Below are 22,600 nucleotides of genomic sequence, written 5' to 3'. Positions count from 1 at the left end.
TCAGACAAGTGATTTTTGACAGCCGGCCGACATGAGGACAATTGCAAAATTCACGCGATCGCTTGCATCAATCGCCTCATTTGAAAATTTCCAACGCAGAGCTGCCAGCTGGATGAAATATGATTGAACTAATCAGCCATGGTATGTAAATATTACAGGAGGCAACGGAAGATATCCCTAGTTCAGTATAACTTTACAGAAAAAAATGGGAGTAACATTATTGTGTTGCTTAAAACGTCTACTTTTTACTCATGTAACTTATTTTCCAGTTATGATAACACAACACGCATCTTCATGATCATGATCTTTCTCAAACTAACTGAATGACCTATTAGTAATTGCCTTGGACGCACAACCTAACCACATATCAATCCGCCCCGACGATCGACACATCAATTCGATTTGATAACCGGGTAACCCTCGATAAAGTTTGATAAATAAACTAGAACTGAGATTTCACAGGAGCATCTGTGAATTCATGACTCCAGGGTTGTTTTGAGGGCGATATTGTAAGAGTTGGTCTTGAGTATGGGGACGTGAAGGTCCGTGTGAGGCACCTGGGGAGAGAAGACTAGTTGAACGATGGGATCATGGAGGTATAAATAATTATTTATACCTCCATAATGGGATCTGACACGGACACTACTATTGATCTCATTATATGAATACCATTTAATTACAAATGAAACGGCCAGGGGCCATTGTGCTCACCGTAAGTATTTCTAGTAGACAGTTACAGAAAGTGCTACAGTATGTAGGCCTCACATAATTTCAGAGCCGGCCCTGGCCAAGTGGTGAATCCGAGACTTGTGGTTCCAAGCTTGTAGAGTCTAGGTGAAAATGATAGTGAAGAAACGTGCCACTCCATGACAATGGTGAATATATTTTTAACTTTGACCTCAGTGACCCTGACAGGTAGGTCAAATAACAAACCAGGGTGATATGTGATGTAGACACATCCACCCGACCATAACAATTTCATCACTCGTTACACTACAGCAATCGGCAAAAAACGATTTCCAAGATGGCCGCCTAATTAAATCTATGGCACCAAATAAATCAAAAAATGAAGAAAATGTAAGATAGAACTCAGAAAAGAAAAAAGGAAAAGATGAAAAATAAAAATATTTTTGGCTGTCCTTGACCGGGGTTTGAACTCACGACCTTTGGATTGCCACAATACGAGGAAAAACCCCCAAACATGCAATTTCGGCCATATTTGAATTCCGATCTGGCTGAAACTTGGCATACAAATAGTGGCTTCTTAGATGCATCATTTCACAAAATTAAAACTCTTTACATTGAACAACGACAAAACGTTCCAAGAACGGTAAAGTTTTCAACTTTGACCTCTGTGAACTTGAAAGGTGGGTCAAATCAAAAACCCGTAAGATATGTGATGTATCCTTGCTAGGAGTACCTACCATGAAATTTTTATCAAAAACAAATCAGTAATAAGCGAGAAATCACACTTTTTGAGTTTTGAGTTTGGGCCCCCTGGTGGCCAAGTCAATAATCAGACCGAACCAAAATTCAGTGTAAAAGGTCAACTGACCTAGGGGGTCATTTGTTCAAAGTTTCAAGTTCATAACTGTTGCGGTTGAGAAACGTGCCATAGTTACACTCAAACGGCAAATTTACGCCATTTGACCTCTGCGACCTTAAAAAGTACGTCAAATCCGAAAAATCGAGGTAATCTGAGGTAACCTTGCTAGGGGTCCCTGCCATAAAAATTTCATCAAAAACAATTTGCTAATAAGCAGGCTATTGCACTTCTTACTTTTTCTGTTTTGGCCCCCTGGTGGCAAAGTCAAGAATCAGATCAGGCTGAAATTCAGCACCATAGGTTATCTGATATAGGGGGTTATATGTACCAAGTTTCAAGCTCATAACTTTGGTGGTTGAGAAACGTGCCATAGTTACACTCAAACGGCCAATTCACGCCATTTGACCTCTGCGACCTTGAAAAGTAGATCAAATTAAAAACCCGTAAGATATATGATGTATCCTTGCTATGAGTACCTACCACAAAAGTTTTATCGAAAACAAGTCACTAATAAGCGAGATATCACACTTTTTAGATATCCACATTTGGCCCCCTGGTGGCCAAGTAGAGAATCAGATCAGACAGAAATTTAGTGTCACGGGTCATCTGACCTAGGGGGTCATGTGTACAAAGTTTTAAGTTCATAGGCCTAGCGGTTAAAAAATGTGCCACTGTTTTTGAACTAGGATACGACGATCAACGACGACGACGACGACGGACGACGGACACTGCAGTATTGCATAGACTCCCCAACGGTGAGCCAAAAAGTGAAAACAGATCATATCATATTCCTTGGGATAAATTAAAATAGGAGTGCGGGAACAAGGTTTTTTTAGCAAGAGGAAAGCGAGAACATTTTGCGCCGTCGTATTCCGATTTGGTGGTGAAATCTGCTTTTAATTTTGCAAATGAACATATTCGTTTTTCTAGTTCTAACGTTGTCTGTAAAGATGCTTTCCCAATGCTTGACTGGTCTGGCAAGAGGCATTGCCAGGAAAACGTGACGTCATTTTGGCCATTCTTCTTACCGCACGCCCTCTCTCTCCGTAAAAGTTCCTGACATGGTGTGAAGTGGGAGGGCGCACAATGGGAACCACACTGCCGCGATGTTAATAGTTTCTATTTATAGAATTCAGCGGCAGAGATTTTAGGCATGGAAAAAGTGGATTAACTCGGCTAATCTCAATGGATTTTACCCAGGAATGTTTTCAAGGCGAGAGAAAAATCTGATTTAAGTACTGCGCTTATTAGATTTCATGTTCAGGCCGAAGATTGGCCTAAAACGTGGACGAAAAGAGTGCATTATCGAGTGTTGGAGAGGTCACGTGATTGGACGGGAAACCTGAACAAAGTTTTCGTGCTTTTAGCTGTCAACATCAATGGCTATAATATACTCCTACAGAATAGTAGAACTAATAGAACTAATTCCCGAAGTTTCCAATAGTTTGAACACAAATCAAAACATCGCCCATCAGCTGGACTCAGATCTGCATAAATTACGATAAATAATGAGGTCGTCGCTTCAATTTCGCAAAGAAAGTTGACTCCATTCGAAGGTTGTTTTGACCAAATTATGTTGAACTCATCGTTGTGAGGGCATTTGAACACATTCTCGTTGATCTTTTCTATAAACGTGTAAAGTTTCGTACCAAAATACGTTTCCGTAAAGGCTTAAAAAGAAAATTTGTCACTTACAAAATCATCGCTCCGGTAGAAATAAAAATGTCACCGCCATTTTCTTGATGATAGTACTCCAGGTAACCGGCGGGAAATTTATAGCGGGGTCATCCGGGGTCAAACAACAGTTTTGCTCACTACCGCCAACTGGTGATATAAATCCACACTAATCTATTTTATATCAAAACTTCTGTATCATGAAGACCTTTTCAACTTTATTTCAAGCTTTTATCTGCTCGAATAGAGCGTCAAAAAATTGTTTTTTCATTTACGCATTTTGCCCCCTGGGGAGCTGAATTTGAGTCGAATCGCCCAAATTTTTTTCTGTAAGCAACATTTTCTGCGTTGTTTATATACAAAACCATATATAAAGTGCCTCGGCTGTACGGTTACAAAATGCCCAACATGGCTAGATGGATGGCAGGATGGAAGGACAAACACCAATCAATTAGCTATTTGACTAGCTCCGCTGACTTTGTCAGCTGAGCTAAAAACTATTGACAGATCTGTATTCCATAGACCCTTTTTTTGTACCTAAACGAAATTTAGGTACATGATCATGTCGATTGAGAGTATCAACCGATTGAACATGAGAAATTTCACTCACCTTGATTGATGCAGATTCCGCCATTTTAAATGGTGACGTCTTTTCTATTGATCGACCAATCGGTGACAGTACTGACGCTTCTTGTAACAAGAGGCCCAAGGGCCTGGCGCTCAGCTGAGTAAGCAGATACAATTCATAGTTTAGCAGTTTTACTGATACTTTTAGATAGATTTGGCAAGGACTATATAGTTACAATAACCATGGATGCTTCAATTTGTCAACTGTGAAAGATGTAAGTGACATCACATGAAGTAATGCAGTGCGAGTGCGACATTTCCAATAGAGCCAGGATCTATGTCACAGTGACACACGGACAGGATTGGTTTTCCTTCTGGTATCAAAATTGATGTCCTCATACTGGTATGTCCTGAAAAGGTATCTGGACACTTACATGATCAGTGTACCGTTGAGCTTGGGTCTGGGGCAATACCAACTTGAAATGGGGGGTTAATGGATTTAGCGGATTTAGCGGATTAAGTGTTTGGGATGCCCTGTATGTGAAGAAGTAAGATAAAGAGGCGCTTAAGAAAATTAACTTTATTGGTAAAAGATTGACCTGACCTGCAGGTGATTGGAATTTAACAAAGGCTGATTGCAAGCATGGAGTAAATTATATAAGAATCACTGATTTGGCAAAGATAATTACAAGACGTCAGGATGGAAAGTGATTGTACAGTGTTGGCTGTAGCACCTGGTGACTCCAGGAGGAACATGTGAGACAGCTGGCGTGTTGCCAAATCTGGACCTACTTTCCGTCAAAGCTGAATACGTCGATGAGAGCTCTCGAACTATCATTCCATGCAAAAAATGGCAATGACAACAGCACTAATAACTTCAAATTATTTTCCGGTTATGATAACACAACACGCATCTTCATGATCATGATCTTTCTCAAACTAACTGAATGACCTAATCGCCTTGGACGCACAACCACATATCAATCCGCCCCGACGATCGACACATCCATTCGATTCGATAACACTCGATACAGTTTGATAAATAAACAAAGTTTTCGTGCTTTTAGCTGCCAACATCAATGGCTATAATATACTCCTGCAGAATAGTAGAACTAATCCGAAGTTTCCAATAGTTTGAACACAAATCAGAACATCACCCATCAGCTGGACTCAGATCTGCATAAATTACGATAAATAATGAGGTCGTCGCTTCAATTTCGCAAAAAAAGTTGACTCCATTCGAAGGTTGTTTTGACCAAATTCCGTTGAACTCATCGTTATGAGGGCATTTGAACACATTCTCGTTGATCTTTTCTATAAACGTGTGAAGTTTCGAACCAAAATACATTTCCGTAAAGGCTTAAATAAGAAAATTTGTCACTTACAAAATCATCGCTTCGGTAGAAATAATGAAACGGCCAGGGGCCATTGTGCTCACCGTATAGATATTTGGTGCTTTGTAATTCATCCAGATTAAGAAACATTGTACATGTATAGTATATAGGTCAAACCAAAGTCGGTATGACATGTGATGTATCGTTGCTTGGAGTAAGTACCATCAGAATATCATCAAAAACAAGTCAATAATAAACGAGATATTGCACTTTTTACCTATTTTAGTTTTGGCCTCCTGGTGGCCGAGTTGAGTACCAGATCAGATCGAAATTCGGTGTCCGAGGTTACATGACGTAGGGAGTCATGTGTATCAAATTTCAAGTTCAAAGCTTTAGTGGTTAAGAAACGTGCCATAGTTACAATCAAACGACAAATTTACGCCATTTGACCTCTGTGACCTTGAAAAACAGGTCAGATCGAAAACTCATATGATATGTGATGTATCCTTGCTAGGAGAACCTACCATAAAAATGTTATTGAAAACGAATCACTAAAAATAAGCAAGATATTGCACTTCTTACTTTTTCCATTATGGCCCCCTGGTGGCCGAATAAAGAATCAGATCGAGCCAAAATTTGGCATCAGAGGTTATCTGATGTAGGGGGTTATATGCACCAAGTTTCAAGTTCATAGCTTTACTGGTTAAGAAACGTGCCATAGTTTACACTCTAACGGCCAATTTACGCCATATGACCTCTGTGACCTTGAAAAGTAGGTCAAATTGAAAACCCGTAAGATATGTGATGTATTTTTCCTAAGGGTACCTACCATAAAAATGTTATCGAAAACAAGTCACTTATAAGCGAAATATCACACTTTTTAGATTTCCACTTTTGGCCCCCTGGTGGCAAAGTTGAGAATCAGATCAAACTGAAATTCAGCACCAGAGGCTATGTGATATAGGGGGTTATATGTACCAAGTTTCAAGTTCATAGCTTTAGTGGTTAAGAAACGTGCCATAGTTTACACTCTAACGGCCAATTTACGCCATATGACCTCTGTGACCTTGAAAAGTAGGTCAAACTGAAAACCCGTAAGATATGTGATGTATTCTTCCTAAGGGTACCTACCATAAAAATTTTATCGAAAACAAGTCACTTATAAGCGAGATATCACACTTTTTAGATTTCCACTTTTGGCCCCCTGGTGGCAAAGTTGAGAATCAGATCAAACTGAAATTCAGCACCAGAGGCTATGTGATATAGGGGGTTATATGTACCAAGTTTCAAGTTCATAGCTTTAGTGGTTAAGAAACGTGCCATAGTTTACACTCTAACGGCCAATTTACGCCATATGACCTCTGTGACCTTGAAAAGTAGGTCAAATTAAAAACCCGTATGATATAAGATGTATATTTGCTATGAGTACCTACAACAAAAGTTTCATCGAAAACAAGTCACTAATAAGCGAGATATCACACTTTTTAGATATCCACATTTGGCCCCCTGGTGGCCAAGTAGAGAATCAGATCGGACAGAAATTTAGTGTCACGGGTCATCTGACCTAGGGGGTCATGTGTACAAAGTTTTAAGTTCATAGACCTAGCGGTTAAGAAACGTGCCACTGTTTTTGAACTAGGATACGACGGACGACGACGACGACGACGACGACGACGACGACGACGACGACGACGACGACGACGACGACGACGACGACGACGACGACGACGACGACGACGGACGACGACGGACGACGGACACTGCGGTATTGTATAGACTCCCCTACGGTGAGCCAAAAAGGTCACCGCCATTTTCTTGATGACAGTACTCCAGGTAACCTCGACCGCTCAGTGGAGGGTCGAGCCGCCTCGTCAATTTACCCCAGACGAGCCGTTCATACAGTGGATGCACTGGCAATACCAGCAGTCCGGTATTCCCTGGTTCGAGGTTTTCATGTCAGTTCGCGGCGGGAAATTTAAAGCGGAATCATCCGGGTCAAACAACAGTTTTGCTAACTACCGCCAACTGGTGATATAAATCGACACTAATCTATTTTATATCAAAACTTCTGTATCATGAAGACCTTTTCAACTTTATTTCAAGCTTTTATCTGCTGGAATAGAGCGAAAAAAAATTGTTTTTTCATTTACGCATTTTGCCCCCTGGGGAGCTGAATTTGAGTCGAATCGCCCAAATTTTTTTCCGTAAGCAACATTTTCTGCGGTGTTTATAAGCAAGACTAGATTTGAAGTGCCTCGGTTGTATGATTACAAAATGCCCAACTTTGTCTACAGATGGCTAGAAGGAAGGAAGGATGGAAGGACGGACACCAATCGAATAGCTATTTGACTAGCTCCGCTGACTTTGTCAGCTGAGCTAAAAAGGTTTGGGCACTGCCAAATTTGAATCGCAAAAAAATTCAGTCAAATGTGCCTGTAACGCCAACTGGCGGTAAAAACTAAACTAAATCCATTAAAACTGAAAACGGAAAATTATAAAAAAATATTAGGCCAGATTTGAAAACATTATTTTTATCTGTGGACCGAGGTATAAAAGGAAAGAAGTTGAAACTTCGCTATGACCTAATTTGCTTAATGTAGGTAAGATCACGCCAATTTTTGGTTTTGGAGTTCATCTTGGGTTACGCCTAATTTATCAGCGTCAACAAAGTGCCTAGGTCTTATGGTTACAAAACGTGCGGCCCATTTTGACAGATGGACAGACGGACAGACAAAATCTGCCTCCATTCTATCATCATTCTACCAGCTCGCTGACTTTGTCAGCTGAGCTAAAAATGTGAGTGAAATTTCTAGCGGTTCTAAAGTTAAAGCCTGGACGCATGACGCTCAAAGCCTGGACGCACAACGCTCAACACATGACCAGCCCATATCATAATAATACGTCCGTCTAGTGATGAGATATAAACAAGAGGCCCAAGGGCCTGACACTCACCTGGATGACCTAATAACACAGGACTGAGGGTGTAAAGTAGTAAATATCGGCTTTTAAGAACTTATTTCTGAAAGTAGTCCCTAAAGACCTTATGACTACCCACTGAAAGGAATTAGTGATAATATCGCCTACTTCACTTCTTTTTAGCAGAAAATTGGTTACCGTGTTGCAAAATCAATCTTCCATCTTTAGACTGGTCACAGTGGGAATGCTGAAATACAGCCTGGTTCCTTGGCCAATTCCATGTGCAGAATACAACTGCGCAACTATACATCATAGCCCGGGCTTTTGAATTGTCAAAAATTCAGTTAAATGTGCCTGTAGCGTCAACTGGCGGTGAAAACTAAACTAATACCATTACAAGTAAAAATGAAAAATTATCAAAAAATATTCGGCCAGATGTGAAAACTATATTTCCTCTGTGGACCGAGGTATAAAGGAATGAAGTTTAAACTTGCCGATGACCTCATTCGCTTAATGTAGGTCGGATCGCACTGATTTTTGGTTTCCGAGTACATCTTGGGTTACGCCTAATTTAGCAGCATTAACGAAGTGCTTAGGCCTTGCGGTTACAAAATGCCCAAAAGTGACACGGAAGGAAGGACAGACACCATTCCCCTAGTAATATTACCAGCTTCGCTGACTTTGTCAGCTGAGCTAAAAACTAATAACCTCAAACCAATCACAAGAATCTAATCTAGACATCTGAGCTGGTGTGTTGAGCGGATGATTGACTGATACCATTGATTTGAAGCGATTTTATTCCTTTGAATTTAATTTATCAGCGCTTCAGACCATAAAGCTTCAGGTTCGCAGAACATCTCACCTGGTGAGTTGAGCAGATGGTCAACTTATACCTTCGCTTTGAGGTGATTTTATCGCTTCTAGTTTACCTTATCATCCCTTTTTTGCGCTAAACAAAATGATTGGCATCTACATGCAGCAGGACTGCCCAATGAGATCAGTCGACGGCCTCAAAACTGAGCTTAGCTCCAGGCTAGGAACTCTCGATGCAGTACCAAGAAAAGCAGGCATGTCAACGCTTCAAAGTCATCGAAATAGTGAAATTTAAAAAATCTTTTTGTGATATTCCATGCATCGAATTGTCATTATTGGGACTGGGGTGATGGATTTTTAGTTTATTCAGCTGTTTGGCTGGACTATTTCCATAAATATTGGCTGGGGTGTAGAAAAACCAGAACAACCTGAGTAATATCGATATGGACCCCACTGCTCTTGATGTTTGCTTATTATGCTTATGCAGTACATTTTTTGGGTAGTTTGTCTAGGGGGTGAAGTGTATTAGTGTGTACAATGGAATGCATCATAGTAATGTGTTGGAATTTCTAAACTTTGTGTGTTATTGGTGGAGTTTGTATTCAGAGTTTACTCAAATTCTGCTGTAATGTGCGCACACAGTGATTTCGGTATGTGAGGTATCCTTGTATTTTGTTTGGACGGGCAGTGCGGGCGGGACTACCGGGTTGTGGTTAACCTAGAGGATCATTTTCGAACATTTTGGATGGGCCATTTTGGATAGATACCAGCAGGGGATTATCTTCTTGAAATGGTAGGATTAGGGCCTTGTGTAGGAGCTTATGATAATCAGCCACCCGTAATTTTCGCCTGTATTTTCCTCTGATGTCAGGCCCCGAGTCATTCTGTTTCACTACGAAATAATACATTGGAAGTTTTCTGATGCTGAATTTGCTGCCGAAATTTTTTAGTGGTAACGATTTCGCAACGCGCAACAGAGATTTCTTTCAAGTTCAGTGCTTAAAGCAAAACGACTCACGAATTTGTGGTGGAACTTCGTTCCATTTTCTGTATTCATATTATACATGTACCCGGGCTAGGAACCGGAACAGGAGGATGAATCACGGCGGCACAATAAACATCTCGAGTCGGTTTCTTACATCTGTTTTATGTGAGTTTGTTCAGCCAAGGACACGACATAAATTGGCGACGAGGATGAAAACAAATAATGAATGATTAGACATTCAGTAGAAACGCTCGAAAGTAATTGATTGTGTGTCGAAAGTTGTAAAATCCCCGTCGGAAATCTCGTTATGGCCCCACCAGTAACCGCGCCAACGGCCCTGAGCGGGCTGCCGTGTGTGGATGCATTTGACTGCATTGGAGAGCCGGAGGCCCTCGCACAGCGATGGGAGCGCTGGATACAAGACTTTGATTTGTTTGTGGCTGCGTCGGGGGTACAGCATGCAGCGCAGAGGCGCGCACTAATGCTCCACATAGCCGGAGAGGGTATCCGAGACATTTTCCGGACGAAAACTGCTGATGAGCAAGGAGAGGAAAACGATTTCGGCAAGTTAAAGGACTGTCTCAATGGTCATTTTAAGTTTAAAAAAAATGTGCCACTTGCGAGACAAAAATTCCTCACGGCTGATCCCAAGCCAGGGGAGAGTATCGACAATTACGTGACCCGATTGAAAGAGCTGGCTAAATCTTGTGAGTTCGGAAACGCTGATACAACGAGTGATCAGGTCCGCGATAGAGTGTTGCTGTTTATAAAGAATAAACCGCTGAAGAGTAAACTTTATCGCGAAGATAAGCTAACGTTGATGAAAGTAATTGACATTATAAGAACGTATCACGACAAGGATGCATTGATTTTGGTGCCGAGTGACCATAAGTCTGTCAATTTTGTAAAGGCCGGTAGTAACCCGAGAGACAAAAGGGGCCAAAACAAGTCACGTGGCGATGTACGTTGTTTCCGCTGTGGTCAATTAGGCCATTTTGCAAAGGACTGTACCAGTGCTGAGACTGGTACCAGTGCTGATAAGTGGGCTAAAGATGGCGGCACCATCAAGTGTTTTAGATGTGACAGATTGGGTCACCGAGCCTCAGAGTGTCGTGCCAAATGGGAGGATTGTGTCCCCAAGTCCAAGGAGAGTGGTCTTGGTCGTAATCGTACACGTGGTGGTCGGGGTGGTAGGCAACGTGACAGGGTGCATCAGATTGAGGAGTCTGACTCCGGGTCCGAAAATAACCAGGATAACGAGGCAGCATACTACGCATTCAGGTCAATTGAGGATACTGGTAGTGACGTCCCAAGGAGAAATTTGCGAAGTGACGTTTTGCGCGTTAAAGTTGGGAACGTTGGCACTGATGTAGTCGTGGACTCAGGAGCAACTTGCAACTTAATGTCGGAAAATACATTCAAATTGGTAACTGCCGACATAGATGTGAATTTACGTGCTTCCAATAGCAAGGTTTTCACATATTGTGCGACGGAGCCACTGACAATCTTGGGAAAATGTGCCCTAAGATTGCAGGCGGGACGTGCTTGTTGTGTTGCTGACTTCATTGTAATTCCTGGGGACCAGCCAACACTGCTGGGTAGGCCTACATCGGAGAACCTGAATTTGCTGAAAGTAGGGTATGAAGTGAATGCGTGCGATGCTGGCAAGGAAGTGCATTCAATTTTGCATAGTTTGAGAAAGAAGTATCCACAGGTTTTCACTGGCCTAGGGAAACTTAAGAATTACAAATTGAAATTGCATATAGACCAGAATGTCAAGCCTGTAGCCCAGCATCGACGGATCCCCTTCAATCGGAGGGCAAAAGTATGTGACAAGTTGGCTGAGTTGGAAGGCCTCGATGTGATTGAGCCAATATCTGGTCCAACCCCTTGGTGGTTGTCGAAAAGCCAAGTGGCGCCATCAGGTTGTGTCTGGACATGAGAAGGGCCAATGAAGCCATTAAAAGAGAGAAGCATCCTGTACCTACGGTTGATGAGACGCTCCAAGAGATTTCTGGAGCAAGAGTTTTTTTGTAAACTAGACTTAAACATGGCATTTCATCAGATTGAATTGGATGAAAGCTGTAGGGATATAACTACATTTGCTGGGCCCAATTCGTTGTATCGGTACAAACGCCTTAATTTTGGCATGAATATGGCGACTGAGAAATTCCAGTGTATCATCGGGCAAATTCTAAAGGGTTGTCCAGGGGCATGCAACCTGCACGATGACATCCGCGTGGTAGCTGAGGACTATGCCCAGCTATATGAGCGAGTGGAAGTGGTTATCAAGAGATTGCATGAACATGGACTCACCTTGAATTTCCCCAAGTGCAATGTGGGAGACAGTATGGTGTTCATGGGCCACAACATGACTTCAAAGGGTCTGAAGGTAGCTGATGCCAAAGTGAAAGCTATTGTGGAGGCACCTAAGCCTAAAACCAAAGCAGAACTTAGGAGCTTTCTAGGCCTAGCACAGTTTTGTGCCAGAGTTGTAGTGAATTTTGCTATCATCACAAGTCCTTTGTGGGACTTAACAGGGTCTCAGGTCAAATGGGAGTGGTTGCCTGTGCATGACAAAGCTTTCAGAGATGTAAAATCTAAGTTGACTTCAAGTCCAGTAATGGCTTACTTTAAGCAGGGTCCTAGGACCCGTGTAGTAACGGATGCATCACCAGTTGGTCTGGGTGCGATTTTAGAACAACAGCAGCATGATGGTACAGCAGCATGATGGTAGTTTCAAGCCAGTGCATTATGCCAGTCGAAAGTTGACTCATGTGGAGTCAAGGTATTCTCAATTCGAGAGAGAGGCGCTTGGAGTCAGGTGGGCGTGCGAGAAGTTTATCTTATTTTTGTTAGGGGCCACGTTCGAAATCCGGACTGACCACAAGCCTTTGTTAAGGGTTCTCAGCCCAGGATCCAAGCCCCCCTCTGCTCGAATTGAACGGTGGCTTTTATTCATGCAGCAATTTCACTACACGGTGAAATACATAAAAGGGAAAGACAATTATGCCGATGTGTTGAGTAGGCTGCCCATAGAGGACTCTGGCAACGTTGAGGTTGAAACTAAGCAGACTGAAGAATTTGCTCGTAGTGTGGTGACTGAAGCAGTGCCTGCTGCCATCACACCCAGTGTAATTGAGCAAGAATCTACAAATGATGCAACCCTTCAGGCTATTGAAGAGTGTATTTTGACTAGTGATTGGTCTAATCTGAGTCAGTCACCTTACCATGCTGTAAAAGATGAGTTATGGTTGTACGGGCGTCTCGTAATGCGTGGGGACAGGATTGTCATTCCGGAGAAATTGAGAGACAAAATGATAAGGCTGGCACATGAAGGACACCAGGGCATGGTACGGACCAAAGCCCGGCTTAAAAATAAGGCTTGGTGGCCAGGGATCGATAAGGAAGTCGAGTCCTTTATCAGAGCCTGCCACCCGTGCCAATTGGTTGGAGCACGTGCCAAACCGGAACCAATAAAGTCCACCGCATTACCCGACGGACCGTGGTTTGATTTAGCAGTAGATTTGCTGGAAGTGTGCAATGGCGAGCATTTGCTCGTAACCACTGACTACTATTCCAGGTGGCCTGAGGTGGTTTTACTCAAAAAAACTGACACAGGTCATGTGACAAGGGTTATGGATGCAATGTTTCAAACGCATGGCCTCCCATTTTCTGTTAGAAGTGATAATGGACCTCCTTTTAACGCTGCAGGTTTCGATGCATTTCTGGAGTACCTTGGAATTGAACACAAAACCAGCGTGCCATACTGGCCCCAAAGCAACGGCAACGTTGAACGGTTCAATGAAACCTTGCTAAAATGCATTAGAATTGCCAAACTTGAGAAGAAAGATTGGAAAAAGGAAGTAGAAAATTTCCTTTTCCAATATAGGAACACCCCCCATGTTGCTACTGGAGTATCCCCAGCCCAAGCATTGATGGGTAGAGAGTTAAGGGATAAATTGCCAAAGCTCCAGTTGCAACATGGTAGACCAACAGAAGCCGAGTGGCAGGTCAAGCTGAGGGAGAGGGACGCTAGGTCCAAATTAGTTTCCAAAACCTATGCTGATGAGAAGAGGGGTGCTCTGAGTTCTAGCATTAAGGAGGGTGAAAAGGTGTTATTGCAGAAGCCGTTTAGAGAAAACAAGTTGAATCTTTCTTTGAACCAGAGCCGTATGAAGTTGTGAACAAAGATGGTGGTGGTTTAACTTTGCAAAATTCCAAAGCAACAAGGTTCAGGTCTACTGGGCATGTAAAGCGATTTGTGGAGGGCAAAATTACAAGTCCCACTGATAGCACAGATGGGGACGGTGTTATCAAGTCTAGACAGATTGACAGTGATTCCAGTGGTGTTAGCACAGAACCCCATCAGGGTTGTGACCACACTGAGTCCAATGTTGGTACTGGCAGTGAGGTTGCACTGAGAAGGTCATCCAGACATCGGGAAAGACCAAAACATTTGGATGATTATGTATCAGTTTGCCTTTCAAATAGACCAATTTGAATCTTCAGCACAAGTTGACGCTGACCATGCACACTGGTTGTGACATGTTCTTGTCCTAATTTGTGAGAATGTAAAATATAAACATTCTGAAGTTTATCTTGCTTGAAACTTGTTAACATGTTTAGAAATACACCACTGTAACAGTGTGTAACTCTGTATAACTCTAACTAGGTATAGGCAAGCAAATTTTCAAATTGAATAAAAAAACATGATTTTGGTATCAAATATTTTCTTTTGCCAAGATAAAAACACCCTGAAAATTTCAACTGATTATCTCAAGTAGTTTCTGAAATATGGCCGGTTACAGGATTTTGGGTACCCCCCCTCCTCGGAAACGGCAAAAAAGTGGTTTTTGACCCCCCATATATCAAAAACTAAGCTTTCTACACCACTGAATCTTCTTTAACATGGCGTACCTACTGCCTAGTATGGATAAATGCAAGAAAACGCCTGTGACTTAACTAATTTTGAAATTATTGACCTTTTTAGAACGCAATTTACTTAGCCTCGGCCATTGCTGCCGAAGACCAACTTTGCTCTGGAGCCATTTAGAACCCCCCATAGAATAACTTCTAGGTGTGTTACAGGCTTTTCCTTCCATATATCAACTGACATTGGCCCCCACAGTAGCCCCATTTTTTTTGACAGCCTAGAAAAGGCCCTAAAGAAAGATATTGGACCCAAAAATGGTCCCCAGCCACTATTTTGCACCGCGGGAGCAAAACGCCGAAAAATGACAAAAAATGAAAATTTTTAATTTTCATTCAAATAGGCTGAAAATTTCTATCTTAAGGTAAAATGGGCTGCTGAATCCACTGGAGTAGTCCATTTTGCCCTATCTAGACTAGGAAAGGAGTTATTAACAATTTCATCTTCAAAATATCACTTTTGGGGTGCACGCCCCCCCCCCCCCCAAAATAACACTTTAGCCCATGACCACTGACAGACATCAAATTCAGCAGAGGTATTGCTAAACCAAATACAGTAGAAGAAATCTTCGGCGGCACCCAGGTAATTAAGGAGAAAAAATACGGCTCCAGAAGTTTACTAGTACTAGGGGTCTGGACAAGTGCGTTGTAATGTAATGGCCAAAATATTGGTAACAATAGGCCATCACTTTGTGTATATGAGAACTGAAATAAATTATTTCAAAATCCATGCTGTCTTTATTGTATTCAATTAAGAAATCCATCTCAGAAACACTACTAAAATCACTTCAAAGCATGAAAAGAAATCCATCAACAAAGCCACGTGCTAATGTTTACATGTCTGTGAGCCTTTCCACCTATAAGGCAAGTTTATTTCGTCACGTGACCAAACTCAAAACGTAACCAGAGAAGTATGTCACCGGTCGCAAACGAACACTGCTGTTCAAAGAGGTTGTCTAAAGTCATCCTAGCGATATATAACTCCGAATCCTTGCTGTGTTGAATACTTATTCATATATCTAGCAGACTATGTTTCCAGAATGCTTGAATTTGGCCGTGAAAAAATTGAAACCAGCGATTAGCGATCTCCCGGTTCACTCGACGCCATTTTGACCACAGTCTCGCAGTGTACCCCAGTTTCAATGGTCCGGCGCTACCTTGGAATCAAAGGCGCCGGGAATAACTGAATAAATACCAAATCTAGGGATCATAATGAACATTTTGATACCTAGTTCTCCTTTATTATTTTAATGGGGTCTATGCTTATTTTGCTGTTGAATTTCGAGTTTTTATAAAATATTTAATTTTTCAACTTTCTTCATATCCAACCCCCGGACAATGTGGTATGTGGTGAAAGCTCGTCGGACATGCTAGAATATGGTAGCCAATACATTTTATATAGAGATATTCCAAGCCAGCGCTTTACGAAATTTTAGAATCAGTGCCAAACCGGCGTCAAATCTGATGCGGATTTAGGCCTGCAGAAGGCCTATCCGGCTGAAACGGGTCATTTTCAAATGGCTTTTTTTGCCGTTTCACATGGAATAAATATATAAATGGGGTATCAATGAACAAGAGAAAGAAAAGACGATTGCACAGGTATGATTTATTTCACAATTGAGAAAATATTTATTCAGTGACGATCATGGAAAGATGACCATTGTTTCTACTAATTAGTGCAGATTCACACTTTCCTCAGCTTTGTCTTGGCGGCTGCCTATACCTACTCTAACTAATCATTGAGTGAAGTTTGGTAAAATTTGCAGGTTTTATTTGTGAACTAAAATGTAAACATTTTGTCTAATCAGGGGAGATGTGGTGGAACTTCGTTCCATTTTCTGTATTCATATTATATATGTACCCGGGCTAGGAACCGGAACAGGAGGATGAATCACGGCGGCACAATAAACATCTCGAGTCGGTTTCTTACATCTGTTTTATGTGAGTTTGTTCAGCCAAGGACACGACAGAATTCATTGACCAGAAACTATATTTGTTTCTTGAAAAAGCGCCAAAAACTATTTTTATTGGTACTGTGAATAATTTGAAGATCATCCCTCATTAAGTAGAGGTTCAAGCTAAGGAAATGCCACAAACCGCAAAATATTTTTTTCAAACACAACAAAATGAAAACAACACAAAATTTTGTCCTGCCAACCGGTAGTCTAAATCAAAACCATTTGTACATCAGAACCTATACATGTGCAGTCGTCATAGACTTTATCACAAGCTTGTATCTGTTTGACTAGGGCAACAGATTCCTTTTATGAACTTTATGCTTTTTCCCCCCTGGTGAGCTAAATTTGAATCGATTCTGGCTGAACCTTCGACCAGCAACATTTCCTATCTGTTTGGTTCTGATAAGCTTGCTTGATTAGAACCTTGATTAGAAAAGTAAGCTGTGTGCTAAAAATACCAACCTACCATTTCAAAATCCTGGGCCTGGTTGTTCAAAATAAATTTTGTCACTAAGGTCGGTGTTAACTTAACAAAGCATTATCTCCTTCATTTCGTAACTTGGTGTAAAATCCTTCAGATTTTACACGAAGTTAGTTAACACCAGCGTTAGGGACAAAACTTATTTTGAATAACCGTATCCTGAGGGCGAAATTTAATTGAACGCTGACATACCTTTAACTTAGTCTTGACCATTTTGAAGTAGAATTCATCTGGATTTCTGTCAAGTGCTTTCCTTTTCAAAGCTTTGAGGGTGCTTTGCTTTTTTTGGAAATCGCTGAAGTGAAAAAAATTTAAAATGTTTTTCTTTAACAGTTTTTATACAGATTCTACCTAGCCTATTCTAGCATAAAATTTTTAGTGGACATAACACACTGGTAAAGCAAATAGTTTCATCCGGAACAATCTAACAGCCCATAAAATGTCTAGTGGACATATCACACTAGCAAACCTTTTTATGATTTAAGTACCTTCAGGTGCAACCTTTTGCAGCTCATAGAGAAACCTACTTGAAGTACTGTAGACTCAAAAACTCTTGTAGATCTGATTATCACAGACTGTCCTCGTAGGGTTGTGAACTCCGGGACTGATCTCCCATTTTACGAAGATATCATGAGGTCATCTGGGCAAATATCAAGTTTAATTTACCATACTTTGAATGGACTGATGCAGTTGTCCTAAAGAATGCTCTTTCTACATTTAATTTTAATTGGGAATCTTGTTTTAATGAAGGCAGTCCACAGGCAAATGTGGACAAATGGGTTACCAAAATGGAATAAACTTTGAGGGATAACATATTCTGTTCGAAAATCATAATTAAGTCTGGTCAGTACTTGTCACAGATTATACAAGCAGGCAAAATCAACCAATAATTTGAATGCTTGGGAAGTTTACAAAGCTTCAGAAAAACAATGTCATGATTTCAGAAACAATGTCATGTTTTCAGAAAGGCTAAACAAGATTATTATAATTCCTTAGTCGATGACCTATCTGACATAAATACTTCGCACAAGAAATGGTGGTCAACAATCACGACATCACAGGTAGAAAGAGAAAGCAATGTAATTTGTTTTGAAGGATAGTGATGGCCAATTGTTTACTGACGATAAACAAAATTGCTCATTGGTAACCCTGTACTTTGTTGAACAGACCCACTTAAATGATGAAGATATAGATGTCCCACCTGTTTCATAACACACCGATATTGTATTTGACCCTTTATCGATACGTCGGAAGTTGTGAAAGAATCACCTAAACATTTCGAAGCAAATGGCCCCGCCCCGGTGGAATTGCAAAAGAAATATTTCCATTAACCCATATCGAGGTAAGCACTTAATATTTCTAAACCCTGAACGTGGCAAGGCATTTCAGGTAGTGGCAACCAATTCAGAAAAACAATAATAAGAACAATAAAATAACCAAGGTAGACCCAAAAAAGTTTTTATTTTCCGAAATCTTATATTTTTATCTAAATACTCCCAATTTGATATTGAGAAAGAAACAGAGTTTACCCACTACTGAAAAGGCCAGGGGCCATTGTGCTCACCGGTATTTAGGTAACGACTTAACTGACAATGAATGTTTCTTGAGATATGACCAAGGAAGACTCAGAAGTACTACTAGTATCTGTATTCGCTAACAGCGAACAGCGAACAGCATGTCACATCTTCTCCTGCCTAAAGACAAGTTTATTGTATTTTCCCAACGTGTAGGATAATCAGAACATTACGTTTAAACTTTGTGAAGAGATCCCGACCACGTTGGACCTATTTTTAGGAGCCTGAAGAACGTATAAGTGTCTTTTTAGGACTTTTAGTGTTTTTCGACATCAGGTGGTGGTCTGATAGTGATAGTCTCCATTTTGTATACAACTTTATACACTATAGTACACAGTGTATACACACATCTGTACACATTGGACAGATTAACATTACGAGAAAGTGCTACGTAACTTTTCGAGGAAAGGTCGTCATGCTCGAGCTGCAACAATGGTCAGCCAAACATGAGCTGCCCGGACAATGCCAGTGATGGTTCGGTAGTTCTCCGCCAAGGAGACCTTTTCCTGTGTCAATTATACTACGATGTGCAGATCAATACCGGGAATGGAGCTCGTCGTGTTGATCAAACAATTAATGACCTGGGTGACATCAAAAACATTCCAATCGATGTAATTTTTATGGTTTACCTAAAGTCTCTCGACAGCGTTCATCGATACTCGCAAAATGACATCCAGGTTCCACTCTCACTACTCGAAATGGATATTCTGGTCGATCTAAGCAAGAGTTTATTCGAGGAGGTCATCTCTTTGTTCCCTCAGTTCAAGGAGTCCCGTTGTATAAATCGGAAGTCTAAACAGAAACTCGTTCACGATATATTTCAAATGGGCTACAGCGTAACACGTAAACAAGCTACGGAGGATCTTGAGAAAGTCCTAGTTAACAAACTTGCACCATCGGAGCCGACAAAACGTTGCCGAAAGAAAATGCGGCCGAACATTACAGACTTCTTGCTGATTTGAGTCATAGGCTTTCGAATCTGGAGATGGAAATGTCAGTTTTAAAGCAGGAGAACCGCTGCCTTATGTTAAAGATTGAATCAGGTGGTCAAGTAAATGAACTCAAAGTTTCGCACCTGTTTCCTGCCTTGCCTACAAGTCAGGCAGCGATTGAGCCCGTCGCGGTGGATGGGGGTGCTGTCATTGAGAATTCGCGTTGTACGGACGAGGAGGACGAGTGTTGTGCCTCTGATTACGCAGAAGACGACGCGGACATTCCGGCTCGAGACTTCGTACTCCCCTCGTCACAGCTGAGAAAGTTTAATCGTAAGCAGCGCAAACGCGGGCGCAGGAGGGGTAGTGTGCAACCATGCCCGATCAGCGCCGCTCCTGCTCCTGTTACATCTGATGTGTACATCGGGCGGGTTGATCCCAAACATACCGTAGAGGACATTCGTCACCACGTGAGATCAATGGGCATCACATCTGATGTTTCAATCGAGTTGCTGGCGGACAGAGACTCCTACAAGTCATTTAAGATTTCTGCGCCAGTGGGTGAGGTCAAGCTTATTCTGGATAGAGACATGTGGGCTAAGGGGGTTAACCTGCGGCCCTTTCGTCCACCCGGACAAGAGATTCGTGCGGCGCCTTAAAAGACGCAGCCTTTCAAACGGGACTGGGGCAGGCCTACACACCGAAGGCAAACCTCAGAGCGTTTCCAGAACAGGGGAAGGAGTGACAAATGGGATAGCAGAACACCCCACCAGCGATCTGGACACAGCCGCAGAGAGTCTACATTCAGGAAACCAGCATACATGGCTGCCTACTCCAGGGCACGCTGGGATAGGGATGACGAGTACGCAGACCACAGCAATGGTCAGTGGGAGAGGAACGAGGATTTCCAAGGATACGGCAGAGGACAATGGTAATGGTGCCTTTTTTGTCTTTCTGCGTCTTGAACACACGTAGTATGAAAACAGTGTCTAATATGAAAAATGAAATGGCCAGAACCATTGTGCTCACCTCATGTGGAGGAAAGATGGATAAAGAGCATGGTATTGTGTCATGTAGTGTTAGGTTTGATGTAGGTCCAAGCAATTACAATTTCCCCAAAATGGCCAATTTACAGTACATTCGACCTCTGTGATCTTGAAAAGTAGGTCAAATCAAAGAAGACCCGGGTGACACATTGAATGGTTGTTAGAATTAGATGTACCTATGATATAAAATTGGTGCCAATCGGGCAAGTCATTACTAGGAATAATGGCATTTTGAAGAATTTAGGATTTGGCCCCCTCCCTGGAGGTCAAACGGCAAATCAGATGACACCAAACTTCAGTACCTGAGATCACCTGACCAGGGGGTACATGTGTACTTAATTTGTGATCAATAGTCATTGCAGTTAAGAAACGTGCCATAGTTACGGCCTGACGGCAAATTTACGTCATTTGACCTCTGTGACCTTGACAAGAAGGTCAAAACATTTTACCCATTTATCATACTATTCCCAAGAGGCTTCCTGCGTATGCACAGGCAAGCCTTTATGCCCAGGCAAGTCTAAAAATCGTTTTAGAAGAAACACACAGATTTAACCAGAAAATAAATTTTCATATATCACAGTAATTATCACAAAACGCCAAAATAAAAGAATTCAAACTTACAGTGCCCTTGTTTTGTAGTCTTTCTTCTTCTCCAAAATACCAAGGTGAGCTCTGCTTGACGGCTGAAATGAGATCAACAAATCAGACTTTGATGAGACATCTGATCTGGACAAAAAGAATGTGTGTCGAAAAATAAGTTACTCATCGTTTTTTTTTAAAGAATACCAATCACAAGAACCTAATCTAGACATCTCACCTGGTGTGTTGAGCGGATAATCGACTTATACCATTGATACGAGGTGATTTTATTCCTCCCAATTTACGCTTCAAGAACAACAAAAGGGCTGCGCTCTGCATGCTTGATCTACATGCTGCTTCAGGTCCAATCAGGAGAGCAATATGACTATGCAACTATGACGTCAAAGTGCGGGTTTTTGAAGATTTCTCAATTTTCTGGGGTCAACCCCCGGCAGAAAACATTTAACTAATGCATATTTTTCCCTGAAACTTTATAATTTTAGTTAATTTTTAGACCCAAATTGAACACTTTTCTTCCTCCAGTCACCGAGATAGCCTTTTTTAAACAAAGCTGTCTCGCAGGCTGAATCTCGGTCAAATCGCGCTGATTTTTGGTTTCTGATCAGAGAAATTGAAGTTGAAATCTCTAGGTCTTACAGTTATAAAACGTGCGCCCCATGTTTACAGATGGACGGACGGACGGACTGACTGATAAACAGGATCTGAATAGCTATTCTACCAGCTCGCTGACTTCGCCAGCTGAGCTAAAAGCGGTGAAAAGCAGGATGTTTACTTGGTGTACATTATACATTAAGCAAACACATGAAAAAGCTTGTGTGTGGTGGTAAGTGGCTTACTTTCAATTTCATACTCCTCGGGCCATGGTTGGGCGTTTGAAGTCACAGAAAGGGGCATTGAGGGTCTGGATCTTATCATAATTTATTTTTTCAATTTTTATCATGGTCATTGAACATATAAAACCCTAGGACTATTGACATTGCACCAATATTTATTATTTCATAGCTCTGTGATCTGTGGGTATAACATTTTCTGATTCTAAAAAGAATTCAGCACCCAAAGGGTTAAGAAAACATTCACTGTATTGGATAAACAGAATATAACAAGTTTTGGGAATTTTTATATGTGCTGTCTGGCTGTTAAAGTCGCTCAAATTTCACGATTTGAGAGTCAAGGCAACCAAATTTCCTCACCTAGTCTTAGTACTCTGTATCTGAACATGTACATGATGAATGTTTGTATGTA

General features: G+C 41.5%; 1 protein-coding gene across 1 annotated transcript in view; it reads right to left on the bottom strand.

Annotated features, from left to right (window-relative positions):
* Positions 1 to 22,600, bottom strand: part of LOC135488710 (probable U3 small nucleolar RNA-associated protein 11) — a 132,626-nt gene that overhangs the window by 86,218 nt on the left and 23,808 nt on the right. The window contains exons 2-3 of the mRNA XM_064773419.1: positions 21,380 to 21,441; positions 17,399 to 17,501 (exon numbers count right to left, since the gene is read on the bottom strand). Coding sequence (XP_064629489.1) covers positions 17,399 to 17,501; positions 21,380 to 21,441 — 165 coding nt within the window. The remainder of the gene's footprint in view (positions 1 to 17,398; positions 17,502 to 21,379; positions 21,442 to 22,600) is intronic.

The sequence above is a fragment of the Lineus longissimus genome, chromosome 5 (assembly GCF_910592395.1).
Source record: "Lineus longissimus chromosome 5, tnLinLong1.2, whole genome shotgun sequence".
NCBI lineage: Eukaryota > Metazoa > Nemertea > Pilidiophora > Heteronemertea > Lineidae > Lineus > Lineus longissimus.
This window is presented reverse-complemented; position numbering and strand designations above follow the sequence as displayed.